Source organism: Panthera uncia (genome assembly GCF_023721935.1).
Source record: "Panthera uncia isolate 11264 chromosome A1 unlocalized genomic scaffold, Puncia_PCG_1.0 HiC_scaffold_17, whole genome shotgun sequence".
NCBI classification, from domain to species: Eukaryota; Metazoa; Chordata; class Mammalia; order Carnivora; family Felidae; genus Panthera; species Panthera uncia.
The window spans coordinates 37,696,446-37,717,378 of NW_026057577.1; the positions used below are offsets into that span (position 1 = coordinate 37,696,446).

Genomic DNA, 20,933 nt, shown 5'->3' on the forward strand with positions numbered 1-20,933 from the left:
GGGCCAAAGGACTACACTTTAAAAAAAAATTTTTTTTAACGTTTATTTATTTTTGAGACAGCACGAACGGGGGAGGGTCAGAGAGAGGGAGACACAGAATCTGAAACAGGCTCCAGGCTCTGAGCTGTCAGCACAGAGCCCGACGCAGGGCTCGAACTCGCGGACCGCGAAATCATGACCCGAGGCGAAGTCGGCCGCTTAACTGACTGAGCCACCCAGGTGCCCCGAAAGGACTACACTTTAAAAAGCAACAATAGGGGCGCCTGGGTGGCTCAGTCGGTTGGTTGAGCGGCCGACTTCGCCTCGGGTCATGATTTCGCGGTCCGCGAGTTCGAGCCCTGCGTCGGGCTCTGTGCTGACAGCTCAGAGCCTGGAGCCTGTTTCAGATTCTGTGTCTCCCTCTCTCTGACCCTCCCCCGTTCGTGCTCTGTCTCTCCCTGTCTCAAAAATAAATAAAACGTTAAAAAAAAATTTTTTTTTTAAATAAAAAGCAACAATAGGGGCACCTCAGTGGCTCAGTCACGTAAGCATCCAACTTTGATTCAGGTCATGATTTCATGGTTCACAGGATCAAGCCCCATATCGGGCTCTGCACTGATGGTGTGGAGCCTGCTTGGGATGCTCTGTCTCCCTCTCCCTCTCTGCCCCTCCCCTACTCCCTCTCTCTCAAAATAAATAAACTTAAAAAAGAAAAAACCTTTAAAATAAATAAATGAATAAATAAATAACCACATATTTTTAATGTAATGAGGCCTTCATTCTTTCAAATAGGCTTTTTGTCTTTGTTGCATTTTCAATTAAATGTGGTAAAAGTAACAGGATACTTATCAAGAAAAGTAGGGCATTTTATGGACTCCCACAGTTGCACTCCACCAGGCAATGGATTGAGAGCAAATAAACAGAATCTCCCAAAACTCTAAAACCTGCTTATCTTCACCAATACTGGCCAAAAACTAAGGGGAAAAAAGTTATTTCTAGTATAATGTAAGATGATTCATCAATCTGGTTTATGCCAGAAGCTAAAAAATCTTAAATAACCTTATCGAACCAAGACCCATCTAAAGTAAGAAAGCTCCTTTTCACTATTTAAAAAATCTTATATATCAATTTCCACTTTTTTTTTTTTTTTTAATTTTTTTTTCAACGTTTTTTATTTATTTTTGGGACAGAGAGAGACAGAGCATGAACGGGGGAGGGGCAGAGAGAGAGGGAGACACAGAATCGGAAACAGGCTCCAGGCTCCGAGCCATCAGCCCAGAGCCTGACGCGGGGCTCGAACTCACGGACCGCGAGATCGTGACCTGGCTGAAGTCGGACGCTTAACCGACTGCGCCACCCAGGCGCCCCTCCACTTTATTTTTTAATAAAAGTCAGGTGTTGACACAAAAATAAACTCAAAATGGATTAAAGACCTAAATGTGAGACTTGAAAGCATAAAAATCCTGGAAGAGAGCAGAGGCAGCACTTTCTCTGACATCGGTCATAACGATATTTTTCTAGGTATGTCTCCTGAGACAGGGGAAACAAAAGCAAATGTAAACTCTTGGGACTATATCAAAATAAAAAGTTCCTGCACAGAGAAGGAAACAGCAAAACTAAAAGGCAACCTACTGAATGGGAGAAGATATTTGCAAATGACATATGCGATAAAGGGTTAGTATCTAAAATATGTAAAGTACTGACACAAGTCAACACCCAAAACACAAATAATCCAATTAAAAAATGGGCAGGAGAGCCTGGGTGGCTCGGTCCGTTAAGCCTCCGACTTCGGTTCAGGTCATGATCTCACAGTTCATGAGTTCGAGCCCTGCATCAGGCTCTATGCTGACAGCCTGCTTTCGGATTCTGTGTCTCCTTCTCTCTCTGCCCCTCCCTCACTCAGTCTCGGTCTCCGCCCCCCCCTTGAAAATAAATAAACATAAAAAAAAAACAAAACTTTTTTTAATGGGCAGAAGATGTGAACAGACATTCTCCAAAGAAGATGCAGAGATAGCCAACAGACACATGGAAAGACACTCAACATCACTCATTATCAGGAAAATGCAAATCAAAACCACAATGAGAACACCTCACACCTGTCAGAATGGCTAAAAATTAACAACATAAGAAACAACAGGTGTTGGCAAGGACATGGAGAAAAAGGGACCCTCATGCACTGTTGGTGGGAATGCAAACTGTTGCAGTCACTCTGGAAGACAACATGAAAGTTCCTCAAAAAGTTGAAAATAGAACTACCATATGATCCAGTAATTCCACTACTGGGTATTTACACAAAGAATAGGAAAACACTAATTTAAATGGATACATACACCCATATGTTTATTCAGCATTATTTACAATAGCCAAATTATGGAAACAGCCCAAATGTCCACCAATTGATAAATAAAGAAGATGTGGGGTGTCTGTGTGTGTGTATAAATAGAAATATATAAATATATATAGAATGGACTATTACTCAGCCATAAAAGAGAATGAAATCTTGCCATTTGCAACAACATGCACAGATCTAGGGATTATACTGCTAAGTGAAATAAGTCGGTCAGAGAAATACCATACTGATTGCACTCACATGTGGAATTTAAGAAACGAAACAAACGAACAAAGCAAAAAGAGACAAACACAAAAACAGACTCTTAACTATAGAGAACAAACTGATGGCTACCAGAAGGGAGGTGGCTGGGGGGGATGGTTGAAATAGGTGATGGGGATTAAGAGTACATTTATCATGGCAAGTACTGAGTAATCTACAGAATTGTTGAATCACTGTATTGCACACCTGAAACTAATATAACACTGTATGTTAACTATACTGGAATTAAAATTAATAAAAAAAAGAAAAAGAAAAAAAGGTTAAAAAAATCAGGTTTTGAAAATCCTATTTTGAAGGGCACATGCACCCCAATGTTTACAGCAATGCTATCAAAAGAGCCAAAGTATGGAAAGAGCCCCAATATTCATCAACGGATGAATGGATAAAGAAGATGTGGTGTATGTTACGATGTCCTTGGAACCACAGTAGAGGGGACGGCCATCTTGCCAGCGCAACTCAACGAAAAGTTGCCAGAACGAACTGGAGGTCAACCAATCACCAAGCGACAGCACAACCTGATTCAAATAAGGCCCACCCGGACCTAAACCCGGAACCGCTGCAGCTTAAAAACCCCACCCCACCACACCTGGGTGGGACTTCCCTGACTCCTCTCTCTCTCTCTCTCTCCCTGAGTCACGGAACCTCGCCCGAGACCTTAGTTCCCAAATAAAGCCTTTGACTGCTAAAATTTTTTAGCCTCTGACTCCTATCTTTACCCTGCCTTACGCCTGACCCTAAGAGTTATATATATACAATGGTTATTACTCAGCAATCAAAGAGAATAAAATCTTGCCATTTCCAACTACGTGGTTGGAACTGGAGGGTATTAGCTAAGCGAAATTAGTCAGAGAAAGACAGCTATCATATGGCTTTACTCATATGAGTAATTTAAGATACAAAACAGATGAACATAAGGGAAGGGAAGCAAAAATAATATAAAAACAGGGAGGGGGACAAACACATAAGAGACTCTTAAATACAGAGAACAAACAGAGGGGTTGCTGGAGGGGTTGTGGGAGGTGGGATGCCACCCATAAGAGCAGAGTGAAGGAAAGTGAGCGCAGCATCAACCAGGGAATTAGAAGAGCTCAAATCCAGCCTCATTTCTAACAACCTGTGGCTTAGACCAAAGCAATCACTTTGCATCTCTGCACCTCATTTCCTTCCATCCTTCAATGATGAGCTTGGATATAATATCTAAGGTCTCTTCTAGCTCTAAAATACAATGATTCAGTGAAATCATTTCAACTTACTTCTGTTCTAAAAACATTAAGTGGTTTCCCAGGACAGCAATCTTCCCTGATTTTATCTTCTGCTTCGGAGGCAAACTTGACTTCTATGTGTTCTAGCTAAATACAAGGAGGGAAAATGAAAGTCATTAGTATCACTTAATATGACTGCAATTAATCATCACCTCATTTCACCAAAGAGGAAAACTAGCTTCTCCACTTAACATGAAATGGTCTGTGTATTCCTCAGGAAGCCAGCCAAGCACAGGACAGGACTAAGAGACCCCTCTGAAACTCAGGTCAAATGCTCCCACAGGTAACATTGTTTCAAATGCAAAAGACTATGGGGCGCCTGGTGGCTCAGTCAGGTAAGTGTCCAACTTCAGCTCAGGTCATGATCTCATGGCTTGTGAGTTTCAGCCTGGAGTCAGGCTCTGTGCTGACAGCTCAGAGCCTGGAGCCTGCTTGGGATTCTGTGTCTCCCTCTCTCTCTGCCCCTCCACTGCTCACACTCTCTCTCTAAAATAAATAAACATTAAAAAAAAGAAAGAAAGAAAAATAAAAGAAAAAGACTAAATCATTTTTATGTCCATCAAAAAAATTTTTTTCTTAAGAACATGGTCTTTAATTATTAGACCATTAGACTTTATTAATTTCAAATGAACATTAAATGACATCTATAATCTATAATCAATTATTTAACTCTTCTTAAATGTCTCATGGTATTATTGACATAGTCATGTTTACCATTTTCTATAGTGAAATCTAGCATCTACCTGCTATATCAGAGAAAATGAAAAACAGGATAAAAGACAGAGGTTTCTGGAAAACCTCAGAAATGTAGTATAATGTATATGCCTGAATATAAGATGACCTTCAATATAACCTGTCCCCATTGTCCCAATGAAAAAAATCCAAGAACTTTTTTGACCTCCAGGTATATGAACATTTAGAAATATGCACAAAATAAATGACTACCATTATTAATTAATTATTAACTCATTTGTAATTAAATGACATAAAGTGCTTATTTAGAAATAACTTTATTACCATATTTCATGGAACAATTTCATTCAAAATCTACACTTGCATGTTTTAACTCAAATGTCTTCATTATCACTAGAAGCACTTTTTTGAGTCCTCTAACACAGTTTTCTAGGGCAAATTATCTTTCCTTCTGCCTAAGTTGCCTGAGAGAGAGCATTTTTAGAAACTATATATGAAGTGACTGGGGCAGAAAGGTGGAATGGGGAGAAACTCACAATTAGGTGAAAGCTATTGGTAGTGTTTTAGTTCCTGAGTTGAGGAGTAAATTCAGGAATATTCATTACATTATTAACTTTAAAACAATCCAAAACAGGACCAGGCATGGACCTTGATACTATCTCATGGACAAAGGATTCTAATTAAGCCAATTCTGTAAATTGGAGGTCTCAATGGGAGAGGGGAAAAAAAAGAAGCAATTCAGTGTGTCTCATAATATGAGAGACTTTGAAAGCATTTAAATATAAACATAAGGTCTCCCCTCGTTTTTTTAAGGAGAATTGTGGGAGGAAAAACCAGGCACATACAATTAGTATTTTATGTATAAATTAATTGATAGGGGCACCTGGGAGGTTCCATCAGTTGCGCAAACGACTACTGATTTCAGCTGGAGCTGTGATCCTGGAGTCGTGGGGTCAAGCCCCACACTGGGCTCTGCACTGAATGTGTAGCCTGCTTGACATTTTCTCTCTCTTCCTCTGCCTCTCTCCCACTCTTGCTCTTTCTCTTTCTCTCTCCCTCTCTCTCTCTCTCTCTCTCTCAATAAGTAAGTAAATAAATAAATTAAAAATAAAGTAACTGATAAACGGAATAAGATCACAATCATTTTTTAATTCCTGCAACTTCTATACCCATCCATTCTCCTCCCTCCAAAAATATTTTTGACAGGTATATTTGGCAAAGGTACTAAACACAGAAGATGTTTATAAAAAGGTTTATTATAAAACAAAAGATGGGGTGCCTGGGTGGCTCAGTCGGTTAAGCATCCGACTTTGGCTCAGGTCATGATCTCTCAGTCTGTGAGTTTGAGCCTCGAATCGGGCTCTGTGCTGACAGCTCAGCGCCTGGAGCCTGCTCCGGATTCTGTGTCTCCCTCTCTCTCTGACCCTCCCCCACTTGTACTCTGTCTCTCTCTCTCTCTCTCTCTCTCAAAATTAAACATTAAAAATATATATATAAAACAAAAATGGACTATATTTACTACAGTCAACTAGTTGTTACAATCCCTGGCCCCTTGTACCTCCAGGGAGTTGGTCAGGTAGACTATATTCTCCATCAGCACTGCCTGTTCATCAAACTCTAATTGCAAATCCAGAACACGAGGTCCCATCTTCTCCAGATTTTCCTAATAGCCAAAACAGTTTTGAAAAACAAAAATCACATTAAGAATACGTTGAAATGAATACATTTCCTCCAAAGCAATCATTCTTCTCTCAACTGATAAAATCTTCAAATTTGAACAGTTGAAGGAAAGGCCTTGGACTCATGGTTTCCCTTATCTATGTTTGTTCGTTAATGAAATTATTGGCTCAGAATAATTATCATTTGAGGTATGATAAGACTAAGGCAACACCGAAAAGCCTGGAGGGACAAGGTTTTCAGATTTATAAAAGAAATAGCATTTTATCATTGTTTATTTAGAATGACTTAATATGCAAGCCCAAAGAATTCACTTTGACAAGGAATCAAACAAATGTGTGGAAATATCCCTTCAGGTAACCGAAAAGAAAGAAAAAAAAAAATCTTTTTTTAATTTTCTAAGATAATACATCTTTAAAGCTAGTTCAGAGAATAGTGAATTAATAATAAACAAACAAAAAATTTCTACAAATTAAAAAAAAATTTAGGTTATATTGGTACTGAGATAATCTGATAGCACATGAAAAACAATTTATTCTTAATTTTCTTGAACATGAAACAAAATCTCTGCCACTCAAAATATAACCTTCGAGAGCCAAGCTTATATCCACAAGTATAGCTAACTGCCTAGAACATGCTGCACTAAATGAAAGCGACCTGACAAGATTCCTAATACTCACTGTTTTCACTTACTGTCCAACCTGTTTCTTGTCCTGTGAAAAAGTGCTAGAAGCCATTTTCTTATTCTCAGATTTACAAAACGCTTTTCAAAAAAGTTTCAAACCATTAATTTGTCTGGCAAGTCCCCAATATTACTGAAAAAAAAAATATTACTACTGAAACAATCTAACACTGGTTTTCTGAAAAGCCACCTCTTGGATCTAGTATCATTTAACTACAGAACTTGTCAAATGAGTTCCACTGGATTCTTTAAAGTACATCATCAAACTTAATTGCCTTTGCAATCAATAATGAAATATTTTGTTGGATCCACGTATTGACAACGGATCTGGCATTTTGACCGGTGGCACTAGCTAAGTAGGGAACCAATGAATTAGGGACATATCAGCATATATATTATAACTTGATTGGTGTAGGTTCTAAATTATTTCTGAAACTTCAAAGACCATAGGCTTAGAGAGTTGATTTTGGTCTAGGAGAATGAAAAGGCTTTCCTAAGAATACGATCTACTCCAATACAGGACAATCTAGAATTTTGGTCTCCATCACGCAGGCATCTGTAGCCTAGAAGATTAAAGAATTAATCTAAGCTATAAGAATAACCACCATGTTCCTAGCAGAGTGAAATATACTATTACATTAAAAAAATTTACTAAGCCTACCTTTTGACAGAAAGTATTAAAGTGTGTTGAGTATATTATTTCATGTATTCCTCACAGCATTCCTAAAATGTAGGTTTTATTAATTTCCTCATTTTACAGATGAAAAACCATGTGGCCCAGAGAATTTAAGTGATTTATCTAAGGTCTCAAAACTAAGAAGTGATGGACAAAAAGGATTTGGACCAAGATCTATCTGATCCCAGAGCCTGAGATCAGCAGCAACATACAGCCATCTGTTTCTCTTTAAGAAATGCAATAAATCAAGGGCGCCTGGGTGGCTCAGTCGGTTGGTTAAACGTCCAACTTCAGCTCAGATCATGATCTCGCAGTCTGTGAGTTCGAGCTGCCTGCTGGGCTCTGTGCTGACAGCTCAGAGCCTGGAGCCTGCTTCTGATTCTGTGTCTCCCACTTTCTCTGCCCCTCCCCCACTCACGCTCTGTCTCTCTCACTCTCAAAAATGAATAAATGTTTAAAAAAAATTTTTTTAATGCAATAAATCAGTTATTTCTCTGAAGAAAGCTAAGAGTCTAATGCAATGATTTCTCAACAGGAGAGGTGAGGGGGCGGGGGAGCATATGATGTCCCCAAGAGTCATTTGGCAATGTCTCGAGACATTTTGGGGTCCAAACTTGAGCAGGTGAGGAGGATGTTCTATTGCCATCTAGTGGGTAGAAGCCAAAAATACTGCAAAACATCCTATAATGCTCAGGATAGCCTCCCACAACAGAGAACTATCAGCCCACAGTATCAACAGACCACTGTTGAGAAACTCTGGTCTAACCACTATAATCAATGTTTATCCTCTTAAGCAAAACCTATCCAAATGTACTACCTTGGTTCCAGCAAAAGGAGCTAACAAAAACACCCTAATGTAAGCCAAAAACAATATGGTTCCCACCTAAACAGAAAAGAAGGTAGAACACGAAGAGAATCATTTAGTGTAACAATTCTAAACTAGTTTTTCTTCCACAATGCATATTTTCATATACTCAGCAATTGTACAGATAAACCCCCAAAATGATCGCTCATTTGTCACAACCACTGATTGAAAAGTGCTATTTTAGCAGATTTCCTGGGAAAGACTATACTCAAAGTTCCCCCTTCCTTCTACCGTCTAACCATTACTCACATAGTCACTGCTACATGAGGTCCACAGCTTACCTTAATCATGGCAACAAATGGCATCACTTTCTTCATATATTTCTTCAATTCTGGCAAACTGCCCAGTTCGCTAGCAATGATTTTGTTATCAGGCAATTTTCTGCTGTTGCCCTAAAAAAATAGGTTGGAGAGGAACGTGGAGAAAAGTATTTTTTAAATAATGCGAAATAGTACATGTACCTGCAGGAAGTCGGCCATAGAATGGTGGCCTCTACTAGTCTGTTAGAATACAGTAGAAAATGGTGCAGCCCCAAGCATCATGGGGAAATGAAACATGAATGTATAATATGGAAGGGAGTCTTCTATTCCCTCTAAATTTAAAGGATATATGTTTTTTGGGAAGGCAAAGAAAATAGGTGCATCCTGTTGAACATTTAATTTTCCCTTACACTAAAAACACCTCCATGATTGTAACTTTAGATCTTATCTGGTGAGAAAACAAAATAGTCTTATAAAGATCTTGTTTGTCTCCAAACCTGTAAAAACATGTCATTAGTCATATCAAAATGAAAACTGCACAACCATTATACAAGATTTATATAATGTCTGCTTTTCAACACTCCTTATAAATTGTTACCACAAATGTGAAAAAAAAATAAAATCCTTGGCTATCAACCTATTAAAAAGACTATCATTTAAGAATGCCTGTTGATACTATTGGCTATCAACCTATTAAAAATAGTATCATTTCAGTTAAGCGTCCGACTCTTGATTTTGGTTCAGGTTGTGATCTCTCACACTGACAGCACAGAGCCTGCTTGGGATTCCCTCTCTTCCTCTTTCTCTGCCCTTCCCCTGCCTGCACGCTCCCATGCTTGATCTCTTTCTCTCTCTCTCTCTCTCTAACTAAATAAACTTTAAAAATAGTATCATTTCGAACTACTGGGACCTTATGAAGATAAAAAGCTTCTGCACAGCAAAGGAAACAACCAACAAAATTAAAAGGCAACCAACGGAATGGGGAAAGATATTTGCAAATGACAAATTGGACAAATATCGGACTCAGATATCACCTTACGCCAGTCAGAGTGGCCAAAATGAAAAAATCAGGAGACTATAGATGCTGGAGAGGATATGGAGAAACGGGAACCCTCTTGCACTGTTGGTGGGAATGCATACTGGTGTAGCTGCTCTGGAAAACAGTGTGGAGGTTCCTCAAAAAATTAAAAATAGACCTACCTATGACCCAGTAATAGCACTGCTAGGAATTTACCCAAGGGACACAGGAGTACTGATGCATAGGGGCACTTGTACCCCAATGTTTATAGCAGCACTCTCAACAATAGCCAAATTATGGAAAGAGCCTAAATGTCCATCAACTGATGAATGGATAAAGAAATTGTGGTTTATATACACAACGGAGTACTACGTGGCAATGAGAAAGAATGAAATATGGCCCTTTGTAGCAACGTGGATGGAACTGGAGAGTGTGATGCTGAGTGAAATAAGCCATACAGAGAAAGACAGATACCATATGTTTTCACTCATATGTGGATCCTGAGAAACTTAACAGGAACCCATGGGGGAGGGGAAGGAAAAGAAAAAAAAAAAAGAGGTTAGAGTGGGAGAGAGCCAAAGCATAAGAGACTCTTAAAAACTGAGAACAAACTGAGGGTTGATGGGGGGTGGGAGGGAGGGGAGGGTGGGGGATGGGTATTGAGGAGGGCACCTTTTGGGATGAGCACTGGGTGTTGTATGGAAACCAATTTGACAATAAACTTCATATATTGAAAAAATAAATAAATAAATAAATAAAAATAAAAACAGTATCATTTCTATCTACTTACAAATAAATGCCTATATCATATATCACTAATAAGCAGAGTCCCAAATGTGCTGTCTGAATTTCATTTCATTTCTGCAAACACAAGTAGCCCCTTCTACAGAATGAGAAATGAAGGAAGTAGCCTTTTCAGAATTTTCGGTGACCTATTTTTTCCTTATTCTAAAAGCATGGCATCAAAACCAAGGTTTGGGAATGAATCTAAATGAAAAGTAGTGTATAGTAAAATTTCTGATAATCTATTTACTTTCAACTCTAACCTTTACTAAGGTACAGGGGGAAAAAAACTTTCTCCACTTGTCAATGTGCTGTTTTAAAATACGTACGGAAGAGAAAAGAGGATACGAAACACTCCTTTCCCTTATGTCATCAAAATGGTACCGTATACAACATAAGGACATCCTTCTTTATTATAAAAACTAACATTTAGCTCTTTTGGATGAAAACAAGCAAACATTTTTTAAAAAGCTGACCATTCCAAATAATGCCCAAAGATGATGACACCATATGATATCTAGTCACTGATTACTACATAAAAATATTAACCTCTCAAAGAATAGCAGTTTTTAATAAAAGATGCATTTTTAAATATCTGCAACATTACATTCTGTATTTGGCTCTCCTCCTGCCTCCTTGAAAATGCTGGTATGAATATGTAACCCACTGGGTGCAATTTCATTTCTCTACCTACCAAAATGGCTTTTACTTTTTTAGTTAGCGTAAGTCAAAATCTGCAAGCAATTCTACAGACCACGTTCTATTTCCATTACACACAATCAAATGAAGAGGCAGCTCTCCATAAAAATACGCTCACAAGGAGTACAAAAACACTTGCTCTTCTCTTTCCATCAAATTTTACAAATTTTTAATTAAGTATGGAAATTTCTGAAATAAAAGCTCAATAAAATTCTCAAAAATTAAAGCTAAGAATTTTCCCTTCATGTTACTGCTTTATGCTTTGGCCATAATCACTATTTTGTCTCTTCTTTAAGTGTACCTTCACAGTCTGTGTCTATCAATAACTGTTCCTGAGCAAAACTTCAACAACATACACTTAGTTTCTATTTTTCCAATGTGAAAGAAAAAAGACAGATGAACTTTTTTCTTTAGGGAAACTTAGAACTAAGTGTTAAGTGTTGAGTTTCCTTTAAATTCGACAATCATATTTAATAGCTATTTACCGGACGGAGCCAAAAACAACGAGCTCTCCATTTCTACGAGTAATTAGCAAATTGACCATTCTGTTTTAAATTACTCAAGAGCCAAGCTTCAGATTTTTTTTAAAACATAACTCAGGGCGCCTGGGTGGCTCAGTCGGTTGAGCATCCGACTTCGGCTCAGGTCATGATCTCACAGCTTGTGAGTTCGAGCCCCATGTCGGGCTCTGTGCTGATGGCTCGGAGCCTGGAGCCTCTTCAGATTCTGTGTCTTTCTCTCTCCTTCTCTGACCCTCTCCCGCTCACACTCTGTCTCTCTCTCTCAAAAATAAACATTAAAAATTAAAAAAAAAAAAACAAAAAAAAAACACATAACTAAGTTAAGGCTTCATGAATCCCAGGGTTCAAGCCACAATCAACTCAAAAGGCAAACTCAGTCCTTTGGCTTCATAATTTTAACCACATATGAGAAAGTCTCATTATCTTTTAATTACATATGACTAGATCCAATGTGTTTTTGTAAGAAAGCTTCAGAAATGATAAAAAAAAAAAAAAAGTAACTTTTCCCTCAGGATCCACTTAAGAGCCAGCAAGGCTAACAAAAAACTTTCCGTGCCTAAAGACAACTAGACAAAGTCGCCCGTCTTCCTTCTCCCGGACATTGTCAGCACCCTCCAAACAAAACAGCACAGGCAGTACCCAACAATGTAGGGGGAAAGTCTGCAGAGAGCATCACCTCAAAGTGATTACGGAGCACTGACAGGGTGATATGTTGCCAAGGAGGATAGCTCTTCGCCACGTAGATGGTGCAATGTGAAGGCTTCTGAGGCGGTTGCTTGTCAGTCTTCTACAGGGCAAAAGAAAGGGAAGACAATATTTCATCACTTTTGTATAAATCAAAGATGAGAGAACCCTCTCCTGGTACATACCACTACTGCCTCGGACGTTAACAAGCACACACGTACTACAAAACAGACTTGGCAGTAAAGATATCCTGACACATTTGAACAATAATTGTCTTAAGTTCCATTCATAGCAAATGTTACTGAACTAATAACTTTTAAAGAACAATCTTTAAAAAAAAAAATGACTTCACCTTCCCCTTAGCAGGCATCATATAGTTCTTGAGTCGCAATCTAAGGTCATGTGCTACTTCCATGAGATACTGTGAGGAACGTATTAAGGCTTCATCCACAGGACCCGCCAGAGGCCATGAAGCATTCATAATTGAGTCGGGCTTTAAGAAAAAAACAAAAAAACAAAAAAAAAACAGTTCAGTGGGATTAAACAACACAACTATTTTATGGTTCTTGATTACATTTCCATACCAAGGCTACCATCTGTAATTGCGTGCTCAAAGTTCAAATCTTACTACCCATAACACACTTCCACAGCCCCTGATCTAATGTTCCCTAGAATTCAAGCTGTGAAGTCTGACTCTACATTCTTAATTAGCCTCCATTTGTACAAGCATATTAATACCCACACACAGATGCTCACTTTCAAAGAAAATTATGTAATGCTAATTTGCCTAAATTTAATCTTTATTACATAAATTATACAAACTCTCAGTTTTTATCCTATTAATACATCCAGTTTTGAAAGCATGGCTATTCAGGATATATATCATGAGCACATTTTTGCATTGTTCATGCATTAGAAAAATACAAAGGAGTTTGGCTCATAAAGTTGAAAAGGAATTATTAAACCATCCAATCGGTTTATCTGCAAGCCTAGGAGAAATAATTGAATTTACCTTCACAGTAAGTAAGGATGCTAATATAAAGCCCTAAATATGCAGCCCTACATATGCCAGAAATTTTATATAAAACAAAAATATTTATGCAAAGAGACACTTCCACCTTGTTAAAAGCTGCTCATAACAGTCATTTATATATATTTCTCAGGATTTTCACCTTTTAACAGTTGGAAAAAACAGAATTAGTTATCTATGTATTCAAATTAAATGTATTTTTAAAATATATTAAAATGTATTTTCCTAACAAGAATTAGGTGATAACAAGAATTTCCTAACAAGAATTAGGTGATAAGATGCGTAGTCCCATGTTTTTAAAATATACACACTGCGTGTATATAAATAAAGGCACATATATGATGTATTTGTCTAAACAGAAGGTAGCTTGGGTTTAATTTGCTATAATGATTACGAGATGATGAGTCCAACATTAGCCTTGAAATATTCTTTTTCAGTCTTCTCCTCTTAAGTAACATTATTCTGTATTTACTTAATAAGGGCCAAATCAAAACTGCCCAAATCTTAAATGTATACAGATACCTTTCCCAGGAGTGTCCAGATGTGCTCACAGAGATGTGGACAGAATGGAGCCAAGAGAAGGGTCTGAACTTCAATAAAGCGGAACACGAGGTCTCTGTGCATCCCTTCGATGGCTAATTCACGGTATTTATCTTTGGCAGCCTACAAAATTTGAAATTATTTATCATTTTCTCCCCATACTTCGTTAAAAAAAAACAATAAAAGAAAAAATGCAGTACCTCTATTTTAATGCATTTTTAAGCTTTTAGTCTTTCCAAATTCCATAATGAATTTTCATAAAAGTTTCACTTCATTTTTTTAAAGAAATCTCTACACCCAATGTGGGGTTCAAACCCACGACCCTGAGATCAAGAGTCACAAGCTCTACCAACTGAGCCAGCCAGGCACCCCAGTTTTACTACATTTCTAACACCTTGCAATTAAATGTGTACCAATCATTGTCAAAAAATATTATGGTTTTAAATTATGATTCTCAAAAAAAATTTTTTAAGACATTTTAAAAATACATTAACAGACATAAAGGCTGCACAATTGAAACTGCATATTAAGGGCTGACGATGTTCTGAATAGCCTATAAGAAAGATATTAAGTATCAAAAATGGCTATAAATACGACACACTGCTATGTTCAGCACTTATCCTTATTTAACCACATCTATGAAAAGCAAGTTACATAAATCCCAATGTGATATTTTACAAAACTGATTGAGGAAACCTACATTTTTACTTTAAGCACTTGAACTGCCAAACTTGAGGAAATACTGACACCTTGTGGAAACTATCAGAACACGCTTGTTTTCAAACCAGTGGCAATTAGTTACAATTTTGCCTTTATGTTTTATCAATTTAAAATGTTCTCCTGCAAAATGTGGCTGGTTTTTAGACTTAACCTCTTAACTCACAGCTCTACTAGAAACAGAAATACTTATATTACATGAACACAACCGAAAGAATATCAAAGAGAAATATTTAAAATCACAATTACTTAGGAATTTAAAAACTGCTGGGGAACAATTTCAGTCTCTATTCATTCATTCATTTTTGAGAGACAGAGAGAGAGAGAGAGAGACAGAGCGTGAACAGGGGAGGGACAGAGAGAGAGGGAGACACAGAATCCGAAAAAGGCTCCAGACTCTGAGCTGTCAGCACAAGAGTCCGACATGGGGTTCGAACTCATGAACTGTGAGATCATGACCTGAGCCAAAGTCAGATGCATTTGACTGAGCCACGCAGGCACCCCGTCAATCTCTACTTTAGTTATTATGTTATAGCAGGAGGGAAAAAGGGTGAAATACATCATATTCATACTAACACAGTCTTACAGCTACTAAAAGAAAGGCCTACCTGAAATTCAAAAAACCCTGTTTTCAAAGCTTCTTTAAACATCATCTTTTCATAATTTTGATCTGTTTTTATAATTCCTGCATTCATCTCACTATTGAATAGGGGAAAAAAGATGACTGAGTTTAAAGACATATTTTAAATGCAAGCACACAAAAATATAAATAACTGCTGCATATACTAATAAGCAGTATAAGGAGAACGCCTGAAACATTTAAGACCACTCAACCACAAAACCAGTTAACAACAGTTAGCGATGGCCTTGTTTAACAATTTCTTGATGGAAACTTTATCATGAACCCCAAAATACAATATGAAAACAGCTTAACAATTTTGCCTTTATGTTTTATATTACTTGCTGCATTTTAAACATTGGCTGTTAAAATTTTTCTCATGCTACCTATGGCCCTCCTTTTTTTTTTTTTTTTTTGACTTTTGTGTATTTTTTTTTATTAACTTGTTTTATTTTTTTTTAATTTACACCCAAATTAGTTAGCATATAGTGCAACAGTGATTTCAGGAGTAGATTCCTTAGTGCACCTTACCCCTTTAGCCCATCCCCCCTCCCACAAGCCCTCCCATAACCCTCAGTTTGTTCTCCATATTTATGAGTCTCTTCTGTTTTGTCCCCCTCCCTGTTTTTATATTATTTTTGTTTCCCTTCCCTTATGTTCATCTGTTTTGTCTCTTAAAGTCCTCATATGAGTGAAGTCATGACTTTTGTCTTTCTCTAATTTCACTTAGCATAATACCCTCCAGTTCCATCCACGTAGTTGCAAATGGCAAGATTTCATTCTTTTTGATTGCCGAGTCATACTCCATTGTATAGATATACCACATCTTCTTTATCCATTCATCCATTGATGGACATTTGGACTCTTTCCATACTTTGGCTATTGTCGATAGTGCTGCTATAAACAGGGGGGTGCATGTGTCCCTTCAAAACAGCATACCTGTATCCCTTGGATAAATGCCTAGTAGTATAATTGCTGGGTCGTAGGGTAATTCTATTTCTTAGTTTTTTGAGGAACCTCCATACTGTTTTCCAGAGTGGATGCACCAGCTTGCATTCCCATACCTATGGCCCTTCTTAATTTAGCCTAATCTGGCCCCAACTTGTTTGATCTTCTACTCTCCCCCCATATATGGTGCTTCACATAAATACCACGCTCTCCATGGCTTTCTCCTCTCTGTAAAAATCCATATAGTTTTCAAGAAACCCAGAACTCACAAGCCATCTCCTCTGAATTCCCTCTATCTATATTATCGCACTTGTAATGTGTTGGATATGTGTTTTCTTCTCCTGCTAGACTACAGTGAAGGGTCAAGTCCTATTCAACTTTGTAACACCAGTTCTTAAGATGGCTCCTGATGCAAAGATGATGATAAATGCTTTTACAAAGAAAAAAAAAAAAAACGACATTCTCTTACCGTTTTAATCTACTTTTCATTTAACCATTCTGTCCTACTCTAATGCCAAGACAGCATGGTAAAATGGTAATGAGAATGAGCTCTGGAGAAAGAAGCAAATTCATATCCTCCATCTGAAACTATTAGTTTTGAGGCACTTAATAAAATACTTAATTTTTCTAAGCTTCGATTTCTTTAAAATAGAGCTAGTAATATCTTTATCACATAAGGTTGCTGTGAGGGTAAAATCAGATAATGGATGTGAAGAGCTTAGCAGAGTACCTAGAACAAGTAAGCTTTCAGTGAATAGTAGCTATTATTAACATCTAATTTATTTTAGGAGAGGAAAAAAAAAAGAAAACTTAAAAATGCACAAGGACTAAGCAACTCTGAAGTACAAAGTGGCCAGAGTCCACAAATTACCTGGCGAAAACTCTATCATTGAAGGTGCTGGCAGGCCCACTTCGGAGGCTGTCCCAGTTGGCAACCATTTCTTTTACCCACTCTACCCAGGTGTACAGACGGAGAATACCTGCATCTGCCATGGCTTCCACAAAGTTAGCATCTTCAACAGTATCACCAGCATCAGCCAGAGCCAAACGCATTCCTGCAGGAGGAGGAAAAAGAAAAAGAAGGAAGATCACTGATGATTTTAAAATGTGGTTGGTGAGGACCTGGGTGACTCAGTCACTTAAGCGTCTGACTCTTGACTTTGGCTCCAGTCGTGATCTTGCTGTTCCTGAGACTGAGCCTCAAGCGGGGCTTGGGATTCTCTCTCTGCCCCTCCCATGCTCACGCTCTGTGTGTGTCTCTCTCTCAAAGTAAATAAATAGACTTTTAAAAAATAATTTAAAAACAAAATATGGTTACTAAATATCAACAATGTATCCAATTCGGTATACTGCAAACCTACATATAAATTAAGAAAGAGCAGATGCTTTAAAGGACTGCATGGGGACGCCTGGGTGGCTCAGTCGGTTAAGCTTCCAAGTGTTGATTTCAGCTCAGGTCATGATCTCATAGTTTGTGAGATCAAGCCCCATATCGGGCTCTTGGCTCACAGTGCAGAGCCTACTTGGGATTCTCTCTCCTCTCTCTGCCCCTTCCCTGATTGTGCCCTCTCTCTCTCTCTCTCTCTCTCTTTATAAATAAACTTTATAAAATTAAAAAATATATAAAAAATTTAAAAAATAATAAAGGATTGCCATGGATCTAAAACAAAAATAAAAACCACCAAAAGTAGGATCCACAATGTTGTTCAAATATTTGAATCACATGTATTTATTTGCATACACTTAGCATCAATAGCTGTTTTTTCTCAGGCATGCTGAGTTAATGAGATGAAGTGGTCTTTAATGAAGCAGGGGAAAAAAATGATAAACTGGCAATAGGGATTCCTATCAGCATCTAAGCCTCATTTAGAGGGAGCAAAACACTATATTTTAATGCATGAGTACATACACTGGTGCCTTCCATGTACAAAAATATATTTCATTTCTTATTTCTAAAAGCGATTCTTCTAAGCTTTCTAACAAAATTTTGCTTTCCAACCAGAATCTTTATTCTAAAATATTGAAAAAAAAAAAAACATTAATAACAGCCTAATTAAGTTACAGGATATCCTTGTATAATGGAATACTATAATGCTGCAAAAGAGTGAGGAAACTCAATATGTATCTATATGGAATGATCTCAAATATGAACAATTAAGAGAAAAAGTACAAGTTCAGAAGAGTAGGTATTGCTTTCTACCATCTATGCCTACAAGGGAGATGAGAACATGTCACATTAAGTTATGTAAGCATTAAATATACATTATAATACACAAGAAGCTCTAAACTTTTAACTTTTTATTTCAAATAATTTTACACTTAAAGAAAAGGTGCAAGAGAATAGACATAAACATTAGACATTTAACAGGCTCCCCTAACATTAACAACCTACCTAACCACAGTTTCAAACCCAGGAAGTTAACATTAGTACGATAGTATTAACGAAACTACAGATCTTATTCAAATTTCACCAGTTTTTCTTCTAATATTCTATTTCTGCTGCAGGATCCAATCTGGAAAAACACATTGCATTTAATCATTTTACCTCCTTGGTCTCCTCATATCTGTGACAGTTTCTTAGTCTTTGTCTTTCATGACCCTAACATTTTTGATGAGTACTCATCAGTTACTTAATAGAATTTCTCTCAACTTGGTTTGTCTGATGTTTTCTCATGATTAGACTGGGCTTATACACCTCTGGCAGAAGCAATGTTATGTGTCTTCTCAGTGCATCACTATCATGGAGGTGCAAGATACTGATACGACTTTTTACTGGTGTTGCAAGCTTTCATCACTGACGTAGTGTCTGCCGACTTTTCTCCACTATAGACTTAATCGTTTTTCCTTTTGTGATTAAAAAATATCTTGGTGGGGTACCTGGGTGGCTCAGTTGGTTAAGCGTCCATCTAACTCATGATTTCAGCTCAGGTCATGATCTCACGTTTCTGAGACTGGGCCCTACATCAGGCTCCGTGCTCACAGCACAGAGCCTGCTTGGGATTTTCCCTCTCTCCCTCCCTCTCTCTGCTCCTCCCCTGCTTTCCCTGCCCCTCCCCTGCTTGCGCTCCCCCTCAAAATGAATAAACATTTTTTTTTAATAAAATAAAATCTTTGAATAAATAAATGTTTGGTAAAATTCGCCCCTGAAGACATCTGGTTCTGGACTTTTATTTTTTGGGAGTTTTTTGATTACTGATTCAATTTCTTTGCTGGTAATCAGTCTGTTCAAATATTCTATTTCTTCCTGTTTCAGCTTTTGGAGGTTATATGTTTCTAGAAATTTATCCATTTCTTCTAGGTTGCCTAATTTGTTGGCATATAGTTTTGCATAATATTCTAATTGTTTGTATTTCTGTGGTGTTTGTTATTTCTCCTCTCTCATTTATGATTTTATTTATTTGGGTCCTTTCTCTTTTTTTTCTTGATGAGTCTACTTAGAAGTTTATCAATTTTATTGATTTTTTTCCAAGAACCAGCTCCTAGTTTCATTGATCTGTTTCACTGGGGTTTTTGTTTTTGTTTTAGTTTCTATATCATTTATTTCTACTCTGATCTTTATTACTTCCTAACCTCTGCTGGTTTTAGGTTTTGCTTCTTGCTCTTTGTTTAGCTCCTTTAGGTGTAATGTTAGATTGTTTGAGATTTTTTTTTGCTTCTTGAGGTAGAACTGGATTGTTATAAACTTCTCTCAGAACTGCTTTCACTGTGTCCCAAAGGTTTTGGACCATTCTATTTGCATTTTCATTTGTTTCCATGTACTTTTTTATTTCTCCTTTTATTTCCTGGTTGGTCTATTCAATGTTTTGGGGTTTTTTTGTTTTTTTTGTTTTTTAGGTTTATTTATTTTGAGAAAGAGGTGTGGGGAGGGGCAGAGAGAGAATCTCAAGCAGGCTCCAAACTGTCAGTGCAGAGCCCAATGTGGTGCTCAAACCCAAGAACTGTGAGATGATGACCTGAGCCAAAATGGAGAGTGGGACACTTAACTGACTGAGGCACGCAGGCACCCCAGGGCCCATTCCAAGTTTAATAGCATGGTATTTAATCACCATGTATTTGTGGTCTTTCCAGATTTTTTCTTGTGGTTAACTTCTAATTTCATAATGTTGTGATCAGAAAAGATGCGTGTTACGACTTGGATATTTTTAAATTTGTTAAGGCTTGTTTTGTGGCGTAATATGTGATCCATTCTAGAGAATGTTCCATGTGCACTTGAAAAGAATGTGTATTGTGCTGTTTTACAAAGGAATGTTCTAAATATATCTGTTAAATCCATCTGGTCCAGTGTGTCATTCAAAGCCATTGTTTCCTGGTTGATTTTCTGTTTAGATGACCTGTTCATTAATGTAAGTGGGGTGTTAAAGTCCGCTACTATTATTGTATTATTATCGATCAGTTCCTTTATGTTTGCCATTAACTGTTTTATGTATTTGGGTGCAGATATAATGGTTATATCTTCCTGTTGGACTGTCCCCTTTATTATTGCACAGTGTCCTTCTTTACCTCTTGTTATAGTCTTTGTTTTACAGTCTATTTTGTCCAATATAAGTACTGCTACTCTGGCTTTCTTCTGACATCCATTTGCAAGACATGTTTCTCTATCCCCTTACTTTCAATCTGCAGGTGCCTTAAGTCTAAAATGAGTCTCTTGTAGGGGGTGCCTGGCTGGCTC

At 37.6% G+C, this 20,933-nt stretch overlaps 1 protein-coding gene and 1 non-coding gene across 3 annotated transcripts in view; both read right to left on the reverse strand.

Annotated features, from left to right (window-relative positions):
• The window catches only part of LARS1 (leucyl-tRNA synthetase 1), a 77,483-nt gene that overhangs the window by 6,029 nt on the left and 50,521 nt on the right, over window positions 1-20,933 (reverse strand). For both annotated transcript variants that reach the window (XM_049648528.1, XM_049648529.1), the window contains exons 23-30: window positions 17,136-17,319; window positions 15,306-15,396; window positions 13,963-14,103; window positions 12,763-12,903; window positions 12,403-12,513; window positions 8,727-8,837; window positions 6,104-6,208; window positions 3,844-3,939 (exon numbers count right to left, since the gene is read on the reverse strand). In XM_049648528.1, coding sequence (XP_049504485.1) covers window positions 3,844-3,939; window positions 6,104-6,208; window positions 8,727-8,837; window positions 12,403-12,513; window positions 12,763-12,903; window positions 13,963-14,103; window positions 15,306-15,396; window positions 17,136-17,319 — 980 coding nt within the window. The remainder of the gene's footprint in view (window positions 1-3,843; window positions 3,940-6,103; window positions 6,209-8,726; window positions 8,838-12,402; window positions 12,514-12,762; window positions 12,904-13,962; window positions 14,104-15,305; window positions 15,397-17,135; window positions 17,320-20,933) is intronic.
• TRNAK-CUU (transfer RNA lysine (anticodon CUU)) lies at window positions 14,275-14,347 on the reverse strand. The gene has a single exon. It is a non-coding gene; the product is annotated as a tRNA-Lys (tRNA).